The following is a 20,652-nucleotide window of genomic DNA, read 5'->3' on the forward strand; positions in this document are numbered from 1 at the left end:
TTCCCAGCCCGCGGCAAGCCTGGCCACGCCCCCTACTCCAAGCCCCGCCCCCTTCAGCCGGAAGTGACGTATGCGGAAGGATCGGGCTGAACGGGTGTCCGTGTGGAGAGCGGGGTTTGCCCGCCGGAGCGCCCGTTAATCGTCGGCTGCGCGGCCGCCCCGCGCCATGTTGCGCGGCCTAGGCAGCTGGTTGGGGCTGGAGCGGGCGGGCGAGGAGAAGCTGCTGGCAGCTGAGGAGGGGAGCGGCCCCGCGGAGGTGGTGGAGGAGCAGCAGCTGGGCGCGGAGCCGGCCGAGCAGAGCCAGGAGCGGGCGGAGCCGCAGGAGGATACGGACGCTCTGCTCAACCAGGCCAAGGGATTCGGCAGTGAGTGTCCCGGCCCGCCCCGCTGGGCCCACGTACAAGGCGGTGTGGGAGGCTTCGTGCTAGGGAAAGGCTGAGCTGAAAAAACAGCTTTCTTTCTTGTCTGACGTGTCCCGGGAGCGCAGCGATGCGTCTTCTCGGAAATAGTAATAACGTAGCCTTAAAGAAGCAAATCTCCCATGTTATGGTGAGAGTAAGGCGGAATAGCTGCAGGAGTGAAGGCAGATCTGCTTAGTGTATGGTTAGAGCACAGTCCCCTGGTGTTTCTTGTTGGCATTGAGCTGTAACCGAAGTAAACAACTGCATGTAGGCTTAAGCTTAAACGTAAAGAGCTGTCTTATTTGTCGGTAGTTAAAAGCCCAATGTATCTTGTTTCGTGATGCAAAGTAAACACAGGGTGACCAAAATACTTAAAAAGTAAACAAATGAGCAAAACAAGCCCCAAAGCATATCTTTCCAGATGTAAATGATAATTTGGGTCAGGTTAGTCGAGATCAGAAATTATCTCAGTCATTTTCACAGTTCCTTTTTATTTCATGTTTTCTTGAATCACTATTTTGCATCTCTCCTTTAGGAGAGACATTTCTTAATGGGCAATATATGTATGTATTAATCATAACATTGAGTTTTCTGTACATCTTGTCTTCTATAGCTCTCAAGCAATCCTATGTAACTGATAAAGCCAGAAGTTTGAAAGTGTGCTACTCCTCTGGTACCACCTCTGATATGCTGTTTAGCTTGCTTGTTTCTCAGACATTCCTTTCAATTAACAATTACTGGTAACAAGAGGGACCTGCTGTCTGTTCTCTGCTGTATTAAATGATGCTGCCTCCCTGGGTATCAAAAAACACTGTGTTAAATTTGTTGGATGCTTAAAATATAAACAAACAAATGGCTTCAGGTGTTCCTTTTGGTTATCATCTCTTACTAAATGAACAGCATTTCTTTAAGTACCCATTCTGTAGTTGCTATGAGAGAAATGGTGTATGCATATGGAATAATGCACTTCATGAAGTGGTGTAGGCATTTCTGTAATACTTCATAGGAAAGTAATGTGTTCTTGATTTTATTTGTTGAACTCATTTGTAGTGAGGTAGGAGTATAGTTGGCTGTTGGTGAGAATTCGGCATTACTAGTAGAGGTAAAATTAATACAAAATGTAGCTCTGTACTGAGTGTGTGGGGTTTTTTTTTGTTTTTTAACCAATTCTCAGTGTCTTCTGAGACATCAGTCTGAGTTTTTTCTTTAATATAGTTATCTTGAGCTTTCTGAAATGCAGCAAATTGTCTGTATGGATCGATCAGATGTCTGGTTGTTCTTGTAAGTAGGTCCTAATCTACTCTGATTGCCCAGGAGGGTACTTCGAATTTTCGGAAGAAAAAATATAGTGTTACTGACAAAAACATCTATCCCTTAGTTTGCTATAGAAGTAAGGATTTGGTACAGCGATGTGTGTATTCATTGCCCGTGTCACCAAAGAAAGCTCTGCTGGAAAGGCCTTTTTGTATGGATTTGGAGGCTGCTTTTGTAACAGATAATGTCTCCAGAAACATCTGTACATCTGGCAGCCAAGGTAGCTGTGAGTGAGACTCTTCTAGCATGTAATAAATGTTGTGGGTAAAACTGAAGCCTTGCATACTCTTTTTTTCTGCTTGTTATTATATCATTACAATTGTTGGAAGAGTTAATCAATAGAAATTAGTGATAGAAATATTGCTAGATATACATTCTTAGTCCAGACATGGGTTTCTAAGAGGGAATTAAGCTTTCTTGTTCATTCAGATGTGGAAGCGTTGTTTTCCCACTACTAATACTATTCTTCTAGGCTAAGTACCACCTTTTGCTGGGTTTTTCTAAGTACCTTAGCATAAGAAGAATATGCAGTTTGTCCTTAATGAAAAAAAAGTGTTTTGCTCTTCAGGCTGTTTTCAGGGCTGGCCCAGAATTCTTTGCTCAATGATACCAAAAAGTTGCCAGGCAGCGAATGTTTCAGAAACTTTTGCACCTAAAGCACTTGAATATTAGAAAGTTTCCAGAGATACATAGAAGAAGCAACATAAGCTTGTGGGGAAGAAACAGCCCAGTAGGCTGTTGTATTCTCTGTTGTTCTGAGGGGTGATGCTATATATCTCTATGCAAAAAGTAGAAGATAGACTTTAAAAAAAAAAAAAGAAAAAGAAAGCATGTGATGAGATGTAAAGCCTGATAAACAGATAAAGTTGCTAGCAAATGCTAGGAGGAAGTTTACTTCTAGTTGCCACAAATCTGTGATAGAAACAAGTTTATAAATTAAAAAAAAAAATTGGCTTGCTGGCAGACATGGATAGACCTTTGCATTTTTCAGTGTTGATTTGGTGATAATGTGAAGAATATATGGTCCAAAGAACAACAGTCAGCTTTCCAGAAGGTGACATGAATGAACCTCATTCTACCTGTGGTGAACAAATGTGTTAGAACAATTGAATTGCTTTTAACATCTTAAGGTCATTTTTTATGTTTCTAACCTACAAGGAACTCACATTTTTTTGCAGCTTAGATTCTCTATTACTTCTTCATTTCTTTTAACCCTGGCATTATATTATTTACTATGGCATTTATGCTATAACAGTGATATTACAGTAAAAATACGACTGATTAAATGTAATGAAGTGCTTGTGGCATCATGTTATTATCTGAGAAATAAACAGTGTCGTTTTAAGATCCTGTATCAATATACTGATATTTATTATTTCTAAAAGTTCCTGTTAGGGGTCTTGCTGCTTATCTTCACAAGTTCATTCAAAGTCCTTTAAGTAAAACTTAACAGTACAGGGTAACTGCCCGTGCTACTTAGTTCTAAACCTGTTCAGAGGAATAAGGAGTATCACCTTGTTTCTAATGGAGCTCTAAAGAGGACAGTCCAAAGTAGAGAAGGGCAAGCTTCTCTCTAAAGAATTTTAAAGGAATCTGAAGTGTTCCTTACCAAAACTTTCTCATGCATTTGTTGTCTCACTTCATGAGACTTTACTGTCTGCGTTGATTTTCTACAAAATATAATTGTTTTAGTACTGTTGCTAGAGGTATTTTATTACTTGAAGACAGAAATAAGTGAAATTATGAAAGAAGCATTGTTTCAGAAAAATGTAATGGAAAGCAGTGTATTGAGATATTAGGAATGTTTGATTTAGTAATCAATGTTTTGTTTTTTGTCAAGTATAATGATTTGATTTACAGAAAGTTTTGGTCCAGCTTAACAGTTCGATCATCACTAAAGAGCGTGTGAGCTAGAAAATGATAGATGGGTTTTTAAATAGGAGTCCTTTGTAGTTTAGAAGCTGAGTTAACTCATTCAGAAGGAAGACTTCAAATAGGAAAATCTAGTACCAGTCTTGGATGAAGAGAGATCTTTTTTCAGCTGTTTTTCTTCTTGTCTATATTGAAGGTTACCTCTTCAATTTTGCTACTGCTGCTACAAAAAAGATATCTGAATCCGTTGCCGAAACAGCACAGACCATTAAGAAATCTGTAGAAGAAGGGAAAATCGACAGTATCATTGATAAGGTATTTTATTTCTCAACTCTTGATCTGAAAGATCTGCTTGCTTACTGTTGTGAAGGAAGTCTGGCTTGTGGTAAAATTTCTTAAAGCTGACATTAGGAATGTGTATTTCAATAGCAGATATCTCATGTCATTATAAATGATGTAACCAAAATTTTTGTTCAGGGTAAAAGTGCAATGGTCAGCTCTGCTTTAGTCAGTGCTGCACCAGTGCTCATTTTCTTCAGGACGTAAATGTACTGGAGAAAGAAAATTAGTAAACACAAAATACGTGTGTGCTGAAATAGCACGAAAGGCTGAAGAAATCAGAGACAGGTGGCTGCAGATACCTGGATGTAATCAATTTTCTTTTTCCACTTAAGAGGGAAGAAATGCTATAGCCACTGTGTCTTAAATGCATCTCTAAAGCAAGAATCAGAATTAGATCAGTTTTGTGGATTTTGTATAGTAAGGCCCTAGAGCTACATGTGTCTGTTTTAGTAAGACCAGTGTGCAACTGAAAAAGTTTACTATGATGCTGTTCTCCCCTACCCTGGCATTTATCTTTTGCTCTTACCCTGACAATGTTCTGTTGTTCTCTGAGCTCTTGGCTGTTGGCTCCAATTGTTTAAATTCTGCAGCAAGTGTTCTTCCAGTGCTTTAGTCATGAACTTGGGAGGGGAAAGTAAAGCAGTCAGTATGTTGTAGTGTTCTGTTTGTGAGCAAAGGTAGCTTTGAAGGGGAAGGAAACTGGACAAAAACAACCCAGGTGTGGTGAGTGTGTGCATCCTCAAGTGTCAGAATGCAGGATGGAGCCAACTCCCTCCTCCTGCAGCAGAAGCAGTAATGTTTATCAAATATACTGCAGGTATTTAGCACAGTTTCTCATGCCTAAAATACTGTTATCGTGCATTTTTGTTCTTCAGGTAACGTGAATTCCCTAATTTGACTAAAATGTGTATGTACAGGAAAAATAGAATTCTAGCTTCCATAGCATCCTAATGCTTTTCTCTTACAACATATAAAATTTCTATTCTGTAAATAATAAAAACGCAGGTAACTCAGAACCAGAGGGAACCACAGTGATCTATTCTTATCATAGGCATTACATTAGTTCTCTCATTGATGTTAACATAAAGCCAGAATGCTGGGTCCTTGAATGAAATGTACATTTGGTGTCTTAAAGTAGGTTTAAGTATTCACATCTAATTTCCAGTATCATTCCTTTTTTTTTCCTTTCCGTGCTTTTCAAATACAAAACAATATTCACATTGTTACATAGATTATGGCATTCCTGCTTCTGAAATCCCTAAACATTTCACTGTAAAATGTACAGTGCTGTTTTACATCAAGTATATAACTCTTCTGAGACCACTCCCAGATTTTTCAATGTTAATTTCTTTATAGGATGTTTCTTGAGCATAGTCTTGTGATGTACATTAATATAATCAATATAACAGATGGAGAAATTATTTGATTTCAGCTAAGCATGCATTCTGAAAGTCATACTTAACTATTTTATAGGTCTGATTTATTGCAGTGGGTATGTTTCTTAATACAAGGCCAAGGGTATCTTTAAGTGTTGGTGAAAGCAGGCAGTAGTTTTTGTCTCTCTTTCATATGCAAAGAGGTAAATATGTTGACGTTTTAAGTCCATAAGTTGAGATTTTTTTGTTTTTCATCCACTGAACTTGGTAAAACTATAAATATTACTTTGAGAGAGTATGTGTGTGTATATATATCACTTACTGAGATCCCTGATTTTTATTTTAGACAATTATTGGAGACTTTCAGAAGGAACAAAAGAAATTTGTCCAAGAACAGCAAATAAAAAAATCAGGTAATGTACGCTATTTTGAGTAACACATGATGTAACATAAATTAAAATTCTATAGGTATCTGGATATTTGAGCTGTCTCTAAGCACAACCCATCACATTTCTGTGTAAGGAAACATTTGTATGGCCAAACTTAATTTATCCTGTGGGATAGGAGGGCGATGTTTTTAAGCAATGTCATTGTTACTTTATCTAGTAAGGTTAGATTTGTTTGTTTTTTTAACCAAACTCAGCTTTTTAAAATCAACTGGAAGATCAGTATGCTGGCAAAGCTGATCTCTTATGCTTGTTTTGAATTTTAAGTCTGTATTTACTGAAAACTGTTATGCTGGTTAATTTTCCTTTGAGCTTTATCAATCATATCATGATTTCATAATGAAATGGAAAACATGGGTTAGGAATTACATTCCAGTGTCTAATGAGATGCTGTAGGAATAGTTGTGCTGTTTATATTAAAGGCAGAATTGTTCTTCTGCTTTCCCACACCTCATTTGCTTTGTAATTATCTATGATCTAGATCCTTTGAATTATCTGCCTAGGAGCTACTGAAATTGGTGAACCAGTTAAAACTTCAAAACAAGCACTTTTTTCTTTTTGCTTTATCACAGTGTTATTCTTTTATAGTGTTCAACTGAATACAGTGATGTTACAATTTGAATGATCAGTGGCTTTAGTGTTAACTTAGAAAATGTGCTGATAGTAAATGGATCATGATAAATTTTTTCATACTGTCTGTAGGTAGTATGTTAGTACTTAGCTCTTGAAATACCACTTATGTTATCATGCTGACGGTTGTATCTATCAGTAAACCTTGACATCTTCTAAAATATTTCTATGTGTTTTGTGAAAATACGTAGCTGAATTGACAGTAAAGGGGAGACAGAGATGCCCTATTGGAAAGAAGCATCAGCATATGGGAATCCATCTGTGTAAGAACTTGCTTATGTCAGCTGCACAGACAAAAATGCATAGTTTAATGCACAGTAGTTATTTATTAACTGGTTCATATGAGTTATAGTATCTCTCCAGGCTGAATTTACATTGATGTTGAATAGATGTCTAGATTTCTGTACATCTAGGATAGTTTGTGTGTGTACAGCCTACAGAAATATTCTGTAAGTATCTGCAAGTGTACAAAGCAGGTCAACTGCAGTATATTTATTCCATTTTTAATTTGCTATAATTTATAATAAACTTAAATTATTTTTCTCCTTCAGTAAAGAATTGGTGTCCTCTGAGTACTGGAAAATAAAAATACCAGTAAATTATTTTGAAAGCTTAATTTAGGCAAAGTTTGCATGCTTCAAGTGAATCTAGAAGTTGCTTTTGGCAGCCAGATTACCCAGTTACATAGCTTTTACCACAGTAATTAAACTAGGAGGCAGTTAAGTTCTGGCTGAACACGCAGGGAACAAACCCAGATTTTGTTTTACAATGATAAAAGTCAGCAACTATTTAAAGTATTGTTTAGCTCTGCTAAATCAGGATCTGTGCCTAGAGCGATCATATGGACATCTTATGACTTGAGCTTAGTTTAGGAAAAAGAAACAATGAACTAACATAGTGATGCAAGTCTGCTTATTTTTGTGACTGTTTTTCCCTCTAAATTGCACAAACACAAATGTATTTTCCTCCTTTCAATAACAGAAGCAGCAGTTCCTCCTTGGGTAGACAGCAATGAGGAAGAGACAATTCAACAACAAATACTAGCCTTATCAGCAGTAAGTATTTTGTTTACTATAAGGTCAAAAATATGATTTTTCATTTTTATAGAAGGATTTGCTTTTTTTTTTTTTGTATAATAGAATTTTGTCAGAAACAGGAAAGCTTTGCTGGTCTTGTTTGTGAAATGTGATATCCCTTTTCTGGTGTAAGTTAATGACTGTAATATGTTTTTCAAAGGATAAACGAAATTTTCTGCGGGATCCTCCAGCAGGTGTTCAGTTTAATTTTGACTTTGATCAAATGTACCCTGTTGCAATGGTGATGTTACAAGAAGATCAGCTTCTCAATAGGATGAGGTTTGATCTCGTTCCTAAACAGTAAGTAATTTTTTACTGAATATTATCATTGCACTTTCAGTGTGTCTGCATATATCTGTATGTTATTATTTTTATCTTCTTCCTTCAATTCTTTTGGTATCTACTTCCTCTGTATTTTGTATCTGCCCATTTCAAATGCATAAAATACTGCATGTGCGTTGCAGTTCAGCAATTAAGGGAAGGTGCAGAAGTCAGAAATTCAGAACTACTAAGGACCCTTTGATTTCAGTATGGGAGGGGTCTTAATTTTTTTCTAGGTCTGCTGTGTTAAATGGAAAATTTATTTCCCAACCAATGGTAAATGCAGCAACAGGTTTTTGTTTTTTGTATCGAAGTGGTGTAATTCACACCTCAAAGAAGTGATTACAGATGGTCAGAGGACCCCTAGAGAAATAGCAAAAAAAAAAAAACAAAAAAAAAACAGTACTATTGCAAGCAAGAGGAACAGGGAGAATTGTTCTTTGTTGTAACCACCTTCCAGCAGACCCAACTAAAATATCCTTAAGCATCACAGTACTTATAGCCTGTTCCAGTCTGGCTTCTTGATCCCAGTTTTATTCCAGTTTTGTTCTCCTTTGTTGTCCCATCCAAGGTTCTGCTCTCTAAACTTGTTTCACAAGTCAGCATTCTTGATAACTAGGAGTTCCCAGTATTAGTTTCCATGTCTGAGGATGGGAGGGAAAAAAAATGCTTTTTTTTAAATTTTTATTGATTTTATTTTTTAAATTGTTTATATCACATGTCAAAGTTCTTACTTGTGACAGTTCTGCTTATTCCTTCTTTCCTTTCAGTTAATTGGTAGATGGCAAGAGGAACCATGTTTCCATGTGTAGTAGTCAAATCTGTTTTTTCTCTCTAGTGTAAAGGAGGAGGTGTTCTGGAGAAATTATTTCTACAGAGTATCCCTAATTAAACAGTCTGCACAACTCACTGCACTTGCTGCTCAACAGCAAGCAGTAGGAAAAGAGGAAAACAAAGGCAGAGAAGAGGATAGTCAACTGACAGGTATGGAAAGGGTTTGTACTGTCACCACTTATTAATTTAATATGTCCACTGACCATATGTATCAGGTGCCAGGATTTTTCTCCTGGATTTTATGTGAAATCAGGACTTTTCTCACTATGCTCAGTCTGTTTCTTCAGATGGGAAAAGGGGGTTCTGAGTGCTTTCAAACAGGTTTTCCAATTTCAGCCAACTTTGCCATAATGGTGCAAGTCCCAAGAGATGAGATGTTGTACTTGATTTGTAACACATCTCAGCCACTAGTGGTCTCTGGTGCTCTATTTTGACCTGTCAGAAGCCAGAGGTAGCTTTGGTTCACCTGTCAGACAGAAGGCAACAGCCAACACAGCCAGCTGGCATGCACTTTGCTCTCAGTTGTCTAAGCACATGTTGTTTTTTTTGCATAAGCCTCATGCTGGATGGAAATAAGTTAGTGATATGGGGGTATAATTACTGTGGTGGTGGAGGCAAATGTGTAGGACATGGAAAAGCATGCATTGTATTAAATAATTGGAGTAAGATGGGCAGGTAAGGCTACTTGAGATTTGGCTTTGAAATGAACAAGCCACTTAATGTAGGCTTTCTCAGTCACACTGATCAATTTATACATTATATAGTTACTGATCATCTTTTGAGACACTGGGCATCTTTACCTACAGCAAGACACATTCTGCAAACAGGAATAAGAGCAGCTTTAGAATATAAAGCAGTCTGGATAAGACACAGTCATAGCTTATAAAATCATAGTCTGAGTACACTCATCACCCCTGAGGAATCTTTGCAGGTTGGGCAGGCGTTGGGCAGGAGGACGCCTTTGCTTTACCTTAGTGGAGCAGATTTACAAATCCTCCCAACATAAAAAAAACTGTCATCAAATCACCAGTGCTGGTGTCCTGATGACATTGACAGCTTGACTGTCTACCGACTGATCAGTGTCAAGCTGACTCCCTTTTCCCTCTTTCAGATACTATGTCTTTCCATACTTTTATTTTTCCTCTCAAGTTCTGCACTGCTATTGATCCCATCTTTGTAAATCTCCTTCAGTTTGTAATTTCACCTTTCCTATTTTTGTATGTACCTTCTCACAGCCCTTTTGCACAAGTTCCTAATTTTCTGTGTAGTTTGAACCGAGTCTGCTCAGCTGGGCCTTGGTTCCTTGGATACAGGCAGCTGAACCTTGGGGTGAGGGGGGGAGTTATCAGGGGGATAACAGAGCTGGGGTGGGATGTTGTATAGAATATACTTTCTTCAAAAAAAGGGTTATAGTTTCCTCAAGATTATTTTTTTAAATGATTGCCTATGTTGTCACTTTATCTTGTTCTGTCAAAGTTTGTGTCTTAGCATAGGCAGGGTCCCCATCTAGAATGAGAAAAGTGAAATGGAGCTGATGGAGTCTTCTTCCCATAGTTGTATTCTCACTGATGATTTTGACACTGCTAATGATGTTATCTTCCCTGCCTTCATGGGATGGTGGCAGCTGTTTCAGCAGATACTCTCCTACCCATTTATTCTGTGCTGTTTGGTTTTGTTTATTGGTTGAATCCTTCTGTTCCTATTCCACTCACTTTTTTTTTCATCCTTACCTGACAAGTGACTTTCAAGTTGAACTTCTTGACTTTTTTTAATACTTAATTACATTACTTGGAAATCAAACAAGATGTGTAGTAGTATTGATGATAACTAGTATTAGTTAGTATTTCCGATATTTTTTTCATAACATTTTTCATGTGCTTGTTCAGGTCTTGTGCTTTTTAAAATGTGGACCAGAAGGTTATTCTTTCAGGAATGGTAAAGTGGACAACAGTTATAAAAGCTAGATTGAGAAAGGTGAATAATTCAAGAAATCAGTCTTGAGGATGCTAATTCTTTACAATTTTCATATAACTTGATGTCTGAGGACAGGAGAAAAAAACAGATTAAACACAAGGAAGATGTCCACATCCAGTTACTTCTTAGCAGGCGTAACTAGGAATAATCTCACCAGGATCAAGTTTCCTGGAGGCTGCAATTTTTTTTTCCTTCTGTAAAAGAACTATTTTTTTTAATGCTCTGTGCTAACTCTTATCAGAGCAGACATTTTCTTTCTTTGCCTTTCTTTGTCAGGCTCTGTTTAGGCTTGTTTCTCAATTAACTGTTCGTGTCATAGTCCTTTTACAAACATACCATACTCATCTCCCATTTTTGTCACTTTCTCTATGAGCAACTTTTGTTTACTATTACCCTCTACAAGTGCTAGGCAACTCAGAAAATCACTGGGATTCTCACTGACTGCACTTAACAGGTTTCTAAATGTCTTGATATCATTTTCTTGATTTTAGTTAGAGATTACAGTGATCATTCTGGTTTGTGTGCATTTTCTTTTTTTTATTTTCTTGAATTTTGTTTCCTTTGGATTTTTTGTTACATCAACTGACAGACTGTGTTGTAGAGTAGTGACTATCATATCTGTTTTTTTTTTTTTAGTGCCTTACAGTAGATTTTTGTTTTGGATCTTTTCACTTACTACTGTCTTTAAGTCCTCTTTATATAGTGGAAAAGGTTGCATTTGGAAAAATCAGAAAACATAAGGTCTCTCAGAAGAGATTTCATTCACTGTTGTTTGTAAACTTATTACTTGAGGAGTCTGCTTCCTTTTAGTATTCTCCTTACTGAGCTTTTTGATTTCTATTTCTGCATTTCATTGCTACAGTAAATCTATTTTAGAGAAAAGAAAGCTGTTAGTCTTGTGGTTCATGGTCTAGTGACATAGAAGGGTTTTTGTCATTGAATACAATGCGGAACATTTTCTTTACACAAGTTAAATGTGTGTTTAAATTTAAAGTCTTGGAACTATGAGTTCCTAGAGCCTTGCTTTTTAAACAGTGCAGTACTCAAATTTGCTGAGCCACAGCTGTTTTAATGGAAGCATCTCAACTCTACAGGAGAGATGGAGCACCTGGAAATTTCCAGTTGAAGTTGCTGGATAATACCTAAAAAGCTCTTTTAGTAGAACTTACCATTATGACTGAAAATGAAGCATTTTTGCACTTAGGAACAAAAAAACATGCATCACCTTTTGACCTGTTAAGGATTTCATATGATTCAGATGACCAGTATAGGATTTGCAAATAGATTTACTGCCCCAGTGACTATATTTTGTGAAATGGCAGAGATATATTTACAAACTATAGTAAATATATATTTTGTTTTATTTCAACACGTGTAGGTTTGGAGAGCTCTGAGTTATCTGTTTTATTTTATGTAATCTTTTGAAGATTGGATTCACTAATTGGAAGCTAAAACTAGGAGTAATTGCCTGTTGGTAACTTCTCATAATGTTCAGTGTTTTCGCAAAGCTGACTGATGTCTATGAAATAGAATTAATTGCCTTCCATTTTATTTCTGTCCCTTCCTTGCATGTTCTTTTCACAAAGTTTCACGTCAGTCATAACAGTTAAGGGGAAATAAAAGGAACAAATGGAAAGCATTCCATATTCTGACCTAGAAGCCATGTGCCTATATGTTCTGTAACAAAATGCCAAGTTCTGCTCCTTCTCTTGGCAGAGCCATTTACTTGGGAATGAAATTGTATCGTCATCAGCCCAGAGCAGTGATGATGTGTTAGAAACACTGGATTGGTGCTTGGCCCAGCACAGAACTTCATGAGAAAAGGCAATAGAGCTTGAGGCATCTCTTTCCCAGTGTTTTGGGACTCACCACTGAAGAACAAAAAGTGTAGTGCCATGTTCTTTAGCCTCCCCCAGCCAGGAATAGTGGAGCCTTCTTGGACACAGTGTTGGATACAATAACAAATCCTATGAAGATTAGGGTGGGGAAGGAGGAAAGAGGATATGACAGGGCAGTGGCCATTGAGTAGATGAGCTTTACAAGCAGCAAACAGCTACCAATTAGAGAATTATTTTAATTAGAGCTGATCTTGGAAATTAAACCTGAAAAAAGTTCTTCAAAAATCACTGGGTAAGCAGGGAAGATCCACCTGCAATAAACACAGCTGCAAGTTCACAGCTGTTTTGCAAGTTTAAACAAATAAGCTGCTAAGCAAGCACTACATTAGGACTGCAACTTGCCCTGCACATTAACTGTTCTTGTAGCCACTTGGCTCATTACTGTGATTCTTCTACCTGACTAGTCATGTTGGCAGAAAAGCTGGGGTGTTCTTTTTCTGAGAAAAAGATCTATCAATCTTTGTAAGCAGTCAGTATCTCCTTTGCACCATGCTACTAAATTAAGAACATACAGTGAGCTTAATCTGAAAACTCAGAACAGCTTCTAGAGTTTGTTCCAGTGACTTCAGCCTGTGTGAAATAAGGTAAGACTTTGCAGTGTGGCTTAGAGATATGCATGCAGATATAGTCTGCTGTTAGCTAAGAGCTAACTAATGCCTATGTCAGAGCTACACAGGCAAGGGAGTTTGAAGTTCTGCAATAAGTGGTAACAATTAGTAATTTCCTGAGCAAGTCTACACCTTTGTAACTTCAAAGATCTTGCAGCATGGGATGCTATTTGTGAGCATTTTATAGATGGCGTTCTTCCTATTTCTGTGGTTCTTTGCATTGTTTAGTGGGGCAGGAGGGTTCCTGTAATTTAACTTTGGATTCATAATACAAAAATGATTTGCTGAATTTGTCTTACTTAGTTAAAAATATACGTTTGTGCCTCCATTTTTGCTTTTGTTGCTGAATTCAGCCTTTGACCACCAGATTACCTTAAAATTTAAAATAAAATGTTTCCTTATATACTTAACAGCTATTTAGAATAAATGAGATCTTTTATATTTAAATGTAATTACCATTTTTTCTCTCTTGCTAGAGACAATACGGCCAAAAACACCACCTGTAACAATAAAGCCTCAGAGAAAATCTCAAGAGGTAAAAATGCTTATGTTTCTGCTTGATATTTGTTATGTGAAACTGTCATTTCTTAAATAATTATCCATCCTATTGAATAAGTTGTGGGATGAAAGTATAATAATATCTGACAGTACATTAACACCAGACTGTTGTTCTATTGTGATACTCATTTTCAGTAGTAGAAACAGCAATATATCTGAAGTATGCTTTCATTAATATCCTGCACATTGTAATAATAAGGATGTTGTTTTGTTTTTTTCATATGAAGGAACATTTCCAAAGCATTGCAAGTGGAAGATTTGCATTATATTTAAACATAAGGGGTGCATATTTAAAAATATATGTGTGTGCTGTGTTTTGTCCAGTGTCAATCTTAAGCACAGGAAATCTAAATCATACATTACCATAGCAATGTTATCTTATTGCAACAGTAGGAGTAGCTTTGGTACTGCAAAGCCATTAACTTAGACACCTAATGACCCTTGTTCATTTCTGAGTTGTGAAATCTGTGCCAGAGAACACTCATGGCAAAAGCAGAGCTGTGTATTCACTTGGCAGTAATATGCGATGGACTGAATTAGGCTGGGAAGATTTCCAAAGAATGGTCCTCTCAATCCCTTTTCTGCGTGTAGAAAACTATTACTGAATTATGGGCAGTGTTTAATATCAGTCCATTATGTGCATTTCTAAGCTACTTAGGAGTTTATTATTGTTTCTCAACAATACAAAAACAGAATTTGGTTTATTTTTTGGTTTGCAACTGGAGGGCAGTCAGTTGCATGAGTGAAAGTTTGTATTGGTGCCATTCTGTGTCCTACTTTTAGGATAAGTTTTATATAAAACTATCTTATTCTAGGATGAGGAAGAAATTTCCACAAGTCCAGGTGTATCAGAATTTGTGAGTGATGCTTTTGATGCCTGTAATTTGAATCAAGAAGACCTAAGAAAAGAAATGGAACAGCTGGTGTTAGACAAAAAGAAAGAAGAGACCTCAGTAGTAGAAGGTAAAACTACTAGTTCTTTGTCTTAAATACAGTAATTCTAAGATATTATATCTATATTTGTACTGTAATTACATTTAGGAAAGTAGATTCATGGCCCTTTATCAAAAATGAAATGTTCTGCAATTAAACATTGCAGAAATTAGTGATAATTCTTTCCTCAATCAGTGTCTTTTACTGAAGGTTTTTTGTGAGGAGTTCCAGTCCAAATAACAGTTTGTAGATGGCTCTTTCATAAAAGCATCAGGGAAGTACTTTTTTGCCCTTCCTCCTCCTTTTCCTCTTTGACAGATTCTTATCTGCATGTAATTTTTCTTTATTTAATTGTGTGAGTAAAATACATCATTTGGAAGTCAGGCATTTTGTTAAACTAGTCAGCATTTGCACCAGATTGAGTTTGCCCGGTGCCTTTGTTGTAAAACATATGCATGCATTTGCAACAGTTACAAATTAGCAAACTTGAGAAAAATGAGGGGAAAAAATCAGGCTTATTCTGAAACAGTGATTCAGAAGAACTAATATTGGTGGCAAAGGGATGAAAACAGTCTATAATGGCTCTAGCTGTACACAATGAATTATTTACGATGAAGACGCTTTTATCAGTAGATATTTTTCAGAACTTGTTCTCCAGTGTGTTTTGGACATTGCAGAATCTTTGTTTTCTGAAATTGTTGTTTTGTTTTTTTCTAATACATAGCCAAGCTTGAGGAAATTATGGAAATGTTTCAATAAGTCATTAAAGAGTAATTTGTTCAGAGAAATCTCAGCTGGCCTAACTATCTTGGACTGTGGATTTACCAACCTTCATATCTAGGCTTAAGTACTAACCAACATGTAACACATCAAAAACCTGTCTCCTCCCCTGTGCTCTTTCATATCACAGGCAAAGTTAATTAAACAGGTTAACAACACGGGAGTGCCTTCTGACTCATTTTCTTTTTGCTGTGAGGTATGAATTATGGTTACCTTTAACCTGGATTAAATGAGTTTGCCGAACTGCAAATGTCAGTGAGGAGAATGCTGGCTACATTTAAAATTATCCTCAGTAGTTGATCCTGATTTTTTTCTTAACAGTGTATTCAACAAACTTATGTCCATTATTTTCCAAATAGCACGTCTTCCCCTCTCCCCTCACAAGATTTAAAGGCACAAAGTGAGATTCAGTTCATATTAAATTACAAGTCTGTAGAAAGATATTTAGCTAAGGAACACTTGATAAAACTGTTTTTTCCTATCTGAGGTCAATCAGAAGATGAAGATGGAATTTCCCATCTTGAAGTTTCTTTAGCTTTGAAGAATGATTCATAACGTTCAATAGAGAAAAGAGAGACAATGCAAATTATTCAAGTTTCTAGTTTATGTGAGTAAACTGTGTGACGATCGATTTGATAGTATAAGATGTTGCTTATCTCTTGCAGAAGAGACTGCTGATTGGGAGAAGGAATTACAACAAGAGCTTCAAGAGTATGAAGTGGTGACAGAATCGGAGAAACGGGATGAAAACTGGGATAAAGAAATAGAAGAAATGCTGCAAGAAGAAAATTAAGCTTTTACACAAGATCACTGTAACCCCAGACTTTTCCTGAAAACTGATATGAATTTTCCAGTTTCATATTTTGCCTCCTAAAGATCTTCAAAAGACAAGAAAATATAGAATTGTTGTAATTCCATGTTGGGATACAACCAGTATTTCTGTTCTTTGTATGAGCAGTTTCTGAACATCTTCATTCTTTTAAATGAAAAAAAGAGACAGACACTGCAGGCTATATCTAGTAAGTAAAAATGATAACACGAAGCAGCAGTTCAGTTTGAGGCATTCTTAGGTGATCAAGAAGCTCTGCAAGATTTCCAAGTCTAAGAATCTCAAGTTTGTCTACAGCCTTCTGTTTGGGATGTAGAAATGGTTGTTGTATATAACTCTGTCCCTGGAAATAACTTCCTACGCATTTACGCTCTGATGCCTGTATAATCTGTAAATGTGTACTATTTTGAGTCACTTGTAGCTAGTAGCTTTCATTGTATTTAACTTCTCCTTTAATATATGTAGCCAAAGAATGTATAAAGACTCCAAAAATAATTTCTGATGTTTAAAAAAAGTAATTCAGATTCCAAAAGAAGTGCTGATTTATTATTGATCAGATACCATTTGTAGGCAAACATTCAAGCATTTAAATAAGAACTGAGTTCCTATCTGCTTGAATTAACCCATTGTTTTTATTAAATCATGGTATTAAGATATTGCCTTTCCCCAACAGGGAGAATTGATTTCAATTCTTCCTTTGTTTGATGACTGTTTTGTTTCCATTTAATTCTGCTGAAGGAGAGCAAACTGAATGCTTTTCTTTAAGTGCTGAAACACTTATGTAGAACTTTGGCTGGTTTGGACATCTTTATTAATTTTTGTAGATATGTATAAAATTGGTGCATTTATTTGGAAGGAGGGTGTATTGAGGGGAAAACATTTCAGACATGCAGATTTCAGAACTATCGCACAGCGTGAAAAAGACATGGAATTGAAATAAAAATAGTTTTCTTTAAAGGCTTATTTAAATTTGTATTAGACATGAGTATTTCCTATAGTTTTTATCATTACATCAATTTCCTTACGTGTTTAAATTAAAAATGTAATGTTCTATTTTTCGTTTATGTCATCAGCTATGATAAAAGCATTCATGAAGTCCTGAATACAAAGGAAAATTGGTAAAATGCAGTAGGGTCCATTAAGCAAGGCTGAATTATAAGCATGTTACTTACAGACAGTTGTCTTAACGACGTAATTCTGCAGAAAACTTTGTGAAGAGATAAAGATTATAGCTGTAATTATTCACTCAGCATTCATCCTGAGAAGAACTAAGTAGTTTTAACTGCAGTTATGCTAAGAAAATACTAGTCCAAGTTGTTAATTTAAGCAATTTTAACAAGAAGCCCGCTGATAATTTCCATCACGGAAGACAGTTTCAAACATGTAAATGTTTGGTTTCTCAAATTGGTTTTGTTATTACGTTTTGTTAGTACATTTTCCCAACTACAGATCATCTGAAGCACAGTTTATTTTCAGTGTTCTTCACTTTTAAGGTCCACTTTCCCTTCTAATTAGCAGATACAAAGTATGTCATGTGGTACTGTGGTAATAAGGAGGTGGATTAGGATCTTTCTTACATAAGGAACTAAAGACCACAAATGGTGACTCTGCTGTGCTCACTAATATTTAGACCATTCAGTGTTTAATGCTTACTCATATTTTGACAAATGCTTACAGATTTATGCTGGAGGCATTAGGATATCTGCTTCACCATTTGACACCAACACCTGCCGCAACTTATGAAATCCCAGTAGTTATGTTCTCTCAGTGCCAGGTTTTCACTGGATGATTCTCAGAGCTCAGTATCACTGCTCCAAATTTGTGATTTCTTGAAAATCAATCTCATCATTACATCAATAAATATCTAAGGAGCAGGAGGCAAAGGGATGAGGCTGGACTCTTCTCAGCAGTATGTGGAGATAGGATATGGGGAAATGGCCACAAACTGAGGTGTAGTACTTGACAGGAGAGAAAGTGTCTGTTAGGGAAGTATGGTTAGGTTGTGGTTGGACTTGATCTTTAAGTTCTTTTCCAACCTGAGCGATTCTGTGATTCCACTTGTGTAGTAACAAGGTGAACACAGGTCGATCTCTTCATTTTCATGGTGAATTTTGTAGGCCTTTGTAACCTAAATATATTTATTTCCAAAGCTATTTTAAAAATGTTATTCCAAGCACTGTCATTGTTTAGATGGTAAAATACAGCAAAAGAAAACAGTATGAAATCAAGGAGGAAACCAAAGGGAGATGGGTGGTTGTGAAACTAAGTAATAGAATATTAAACTGTAGAGATAATGTAACAAAAAATGTAGTCCTTTAAAACATCAAGGAAAAGCAAGCAAACTTTTGTGAACAGTTTCCTTCAGAAGAAACTGTAGTACAGCACAATACATCAATTTTTACCTCCTGTATTATGAAAATAACCCTATGTGGAGGAGCGTATCACCTGACTGGGAGGTACATCCTTGAACTGTTGGACACTCTAACACTACTGACTTTCCTACTTTGCAACAGCTGTTACATAAAGGAAGGTGAAGTGCATCTGGTTAGTTGCCAGTGCCCTGAGAAGCAATAGCAGCCACGCTGGGTCCTAGGTCTACAGCCCACTTGTAGAACACACAAAGACAAACGTAGGTATTACTGTACCTAAATATATTCAGGGACTTATAAGGTCCTTTGAAGCTATTACTCCTAGCTAAATACCAGTGAAAGAGAAGGAGCAACCAAAATAATTATTATTAGTTTGTCACTGTGATTTTTAATGAGCACCCTGCAGAATTTCATTTGAAGAATGAATCACTTGCTTCATTTGGAAAAAAGCGTGGTTTTCATTATGGGACGGACTGTGAGTAGTTTTCCTTTGCTAATTGAGGGATTCATGAGGCTATGACAAACCTTTCCAGATGTACCTAGGAGGTGTGCTTAATGCAAAACAACACGGGTAGGAAAGTTACTTTTTCTCAGTGTTAGTGATCCTGACAAAGCAGGGAAAGGCAGAAGAGAAATGCGATTAATTAAGGGGCATATATAAAATAAAGATCTCATACCTGCTTTGATATATGATGCTATAAATAAAACACGTTTAGTATGCATTCTTTAAATTGTAACAATGCACCAAGCCTTAACTCTGCAATTGCTTTTCTTTATTTATTCTCTTAAGTGATGGTTTCCATACTTCAACATGGACACTGAGCCAGATAAAACTACTGTCACTCTGTTTGCTGTCCTACCTGAGGAGAAATGACCCAATTTAACAGCCAAATAATGACCAGTGAATACATCAATTACAGCTATCTGCTTCTCCTGCCGATTTCAGAAATGTCAATGCTGGCTGTGCAGTCTTTTGTGATGTTGATGCCTGCAATTTAAACTTCAAAGTTTTGCTTATGCTGTATCATCACCAATTTGCATCTTGTATCACGTATAACAGGACTTTCAAGCCCATCGTGTGCTGGGTGGATGAAAAATGCTGCTCTGAGAGTATTACTTGGGTGGAGAGAAGCCCTGGCATACATTTAGTGTGGATATGGAAACAGTGAACTGTCTTGGTGGGAAGCAGCCTCAAATAGTGGGAATGTGAATGAAAGAGTTGGAACCATTGCCTAAGCAGGCAGAAATACTGGAGCATCAGTTCAGTAAGGTGGAGGAACTGGCAGAGCAGGCATGCTGCTGGACTCTGTGTCTTGTGTCAGCTGAGCAGTGACTGAGCTCTTGCTGGCCCTGAGTGCATGCAGGGAAAACTCATGAAGGTGTCTGCCCTGAGCCAACTATCTATCTCTGCATTGGTTCCTGGCCACTGTGTCATTCCCAGTAGAGGTGGCTGAACTGCCCGTCTTTGGAGACTGAAAACCTAGGGTGTGATGGGGAATCTACCTTGGCTATCTGGACTTCAGTATTGGCAGGTGTGAAAAGCAGCACGAGCTCAGGCAGAGCATGGTTAATAGGATCCCCAGACTGATGATCCACTCGGGCACAACTGAAGATTTGCCCTCAGGCCCTCATGAACGACATCTGCATTCTCTTTCAAAAAACACGTGTAATAGCCTGTAACTGGCTATCGTTCTTAACACTACAAATATCCAGCTCCTCTTTCAGTCTTGCCCCTGAGCTTTGGAGCCCTCGCTCAGGAATAGAAGTGTGACATCAGCATGAACCACACAGGAAAACACACCACTCCGATGACGCAGCTTTTGTTTTTCTGTACTACTCCTCATCCTGCTCTTTGTGCATCCTGACATCTTGCTTGTTGTTTTAATTACAGCCGTATGTTCAGCCAGCACATGTTTGCAGCATTGTCCAGGTAGGGCCGTAGGTTAATTTCTCTAATTGTCATCATTTAATTTTAGGATCTTGTGAAATAAAGGAGTGCTGATTTGTTTGTTTGGGTTATTTTTGTTTTTTTTTGTTGTTTGTTTGTTTTCCTTCTGTCTCCCTCCTTCATTTTCTTTTTTGATTGGTTGT

At 37.1% G+C, this 20,652-nt stretch overlaps 1 protein-coding gene across 1 annotated transcript; it reads left to right on the forward strand.

Annotated features, from left to right (window-relative positions):
* The first annotated feature begins 77 nt into the window (after positions 1 to 77).
* On the forward strand, positions 78 to 19,293 carry SYAP1 (synapse associated protein 1). Its single transcript, XM_065741395.1, has 9 exons — positions 78 to 365; positions 3,784 to 3,902; positions 5,652 to 5,718; positions 7,363 to 7,436; positions 7,618 to 7,757; positions 8,617 to 8,762; positions 13,569 to 13,627; positions 14,466 to 14,613; positions 16,029 to 19,293. The coding sequence occupies exons 1-9, from the start codon at positions 167 to 169 to the stop codon at positions 16,154 to 16,156; spliced, it is 1,080 nt and encodes a 359-aa protein (XP_065597467.1). The 5' UTR covers positions 78 to 166; the 3' UTR covers positions 16,157 to 19,293.
* Positions 19,294 to 20,652: the final 1,359 nt, after the last annotated feature.

This window comes from Cyrtonyx montezumae, unplaced genomic scaffold (genome assembly GCF_038088225.1).
Source record: "Cyrtonyx montezumae isolate F1298 unplaced genomic scaffold, pur_monq_1.0 scaffold_3, whole genome shotgun sequence".
Taxonomy (NCBI): domain Eukaryota; kingdom Metazoa; phylum Chordata; class Aves; order Galliformes; family Odontophoridae; genus Cyrtonyx; species Cyrtonyx montezumae.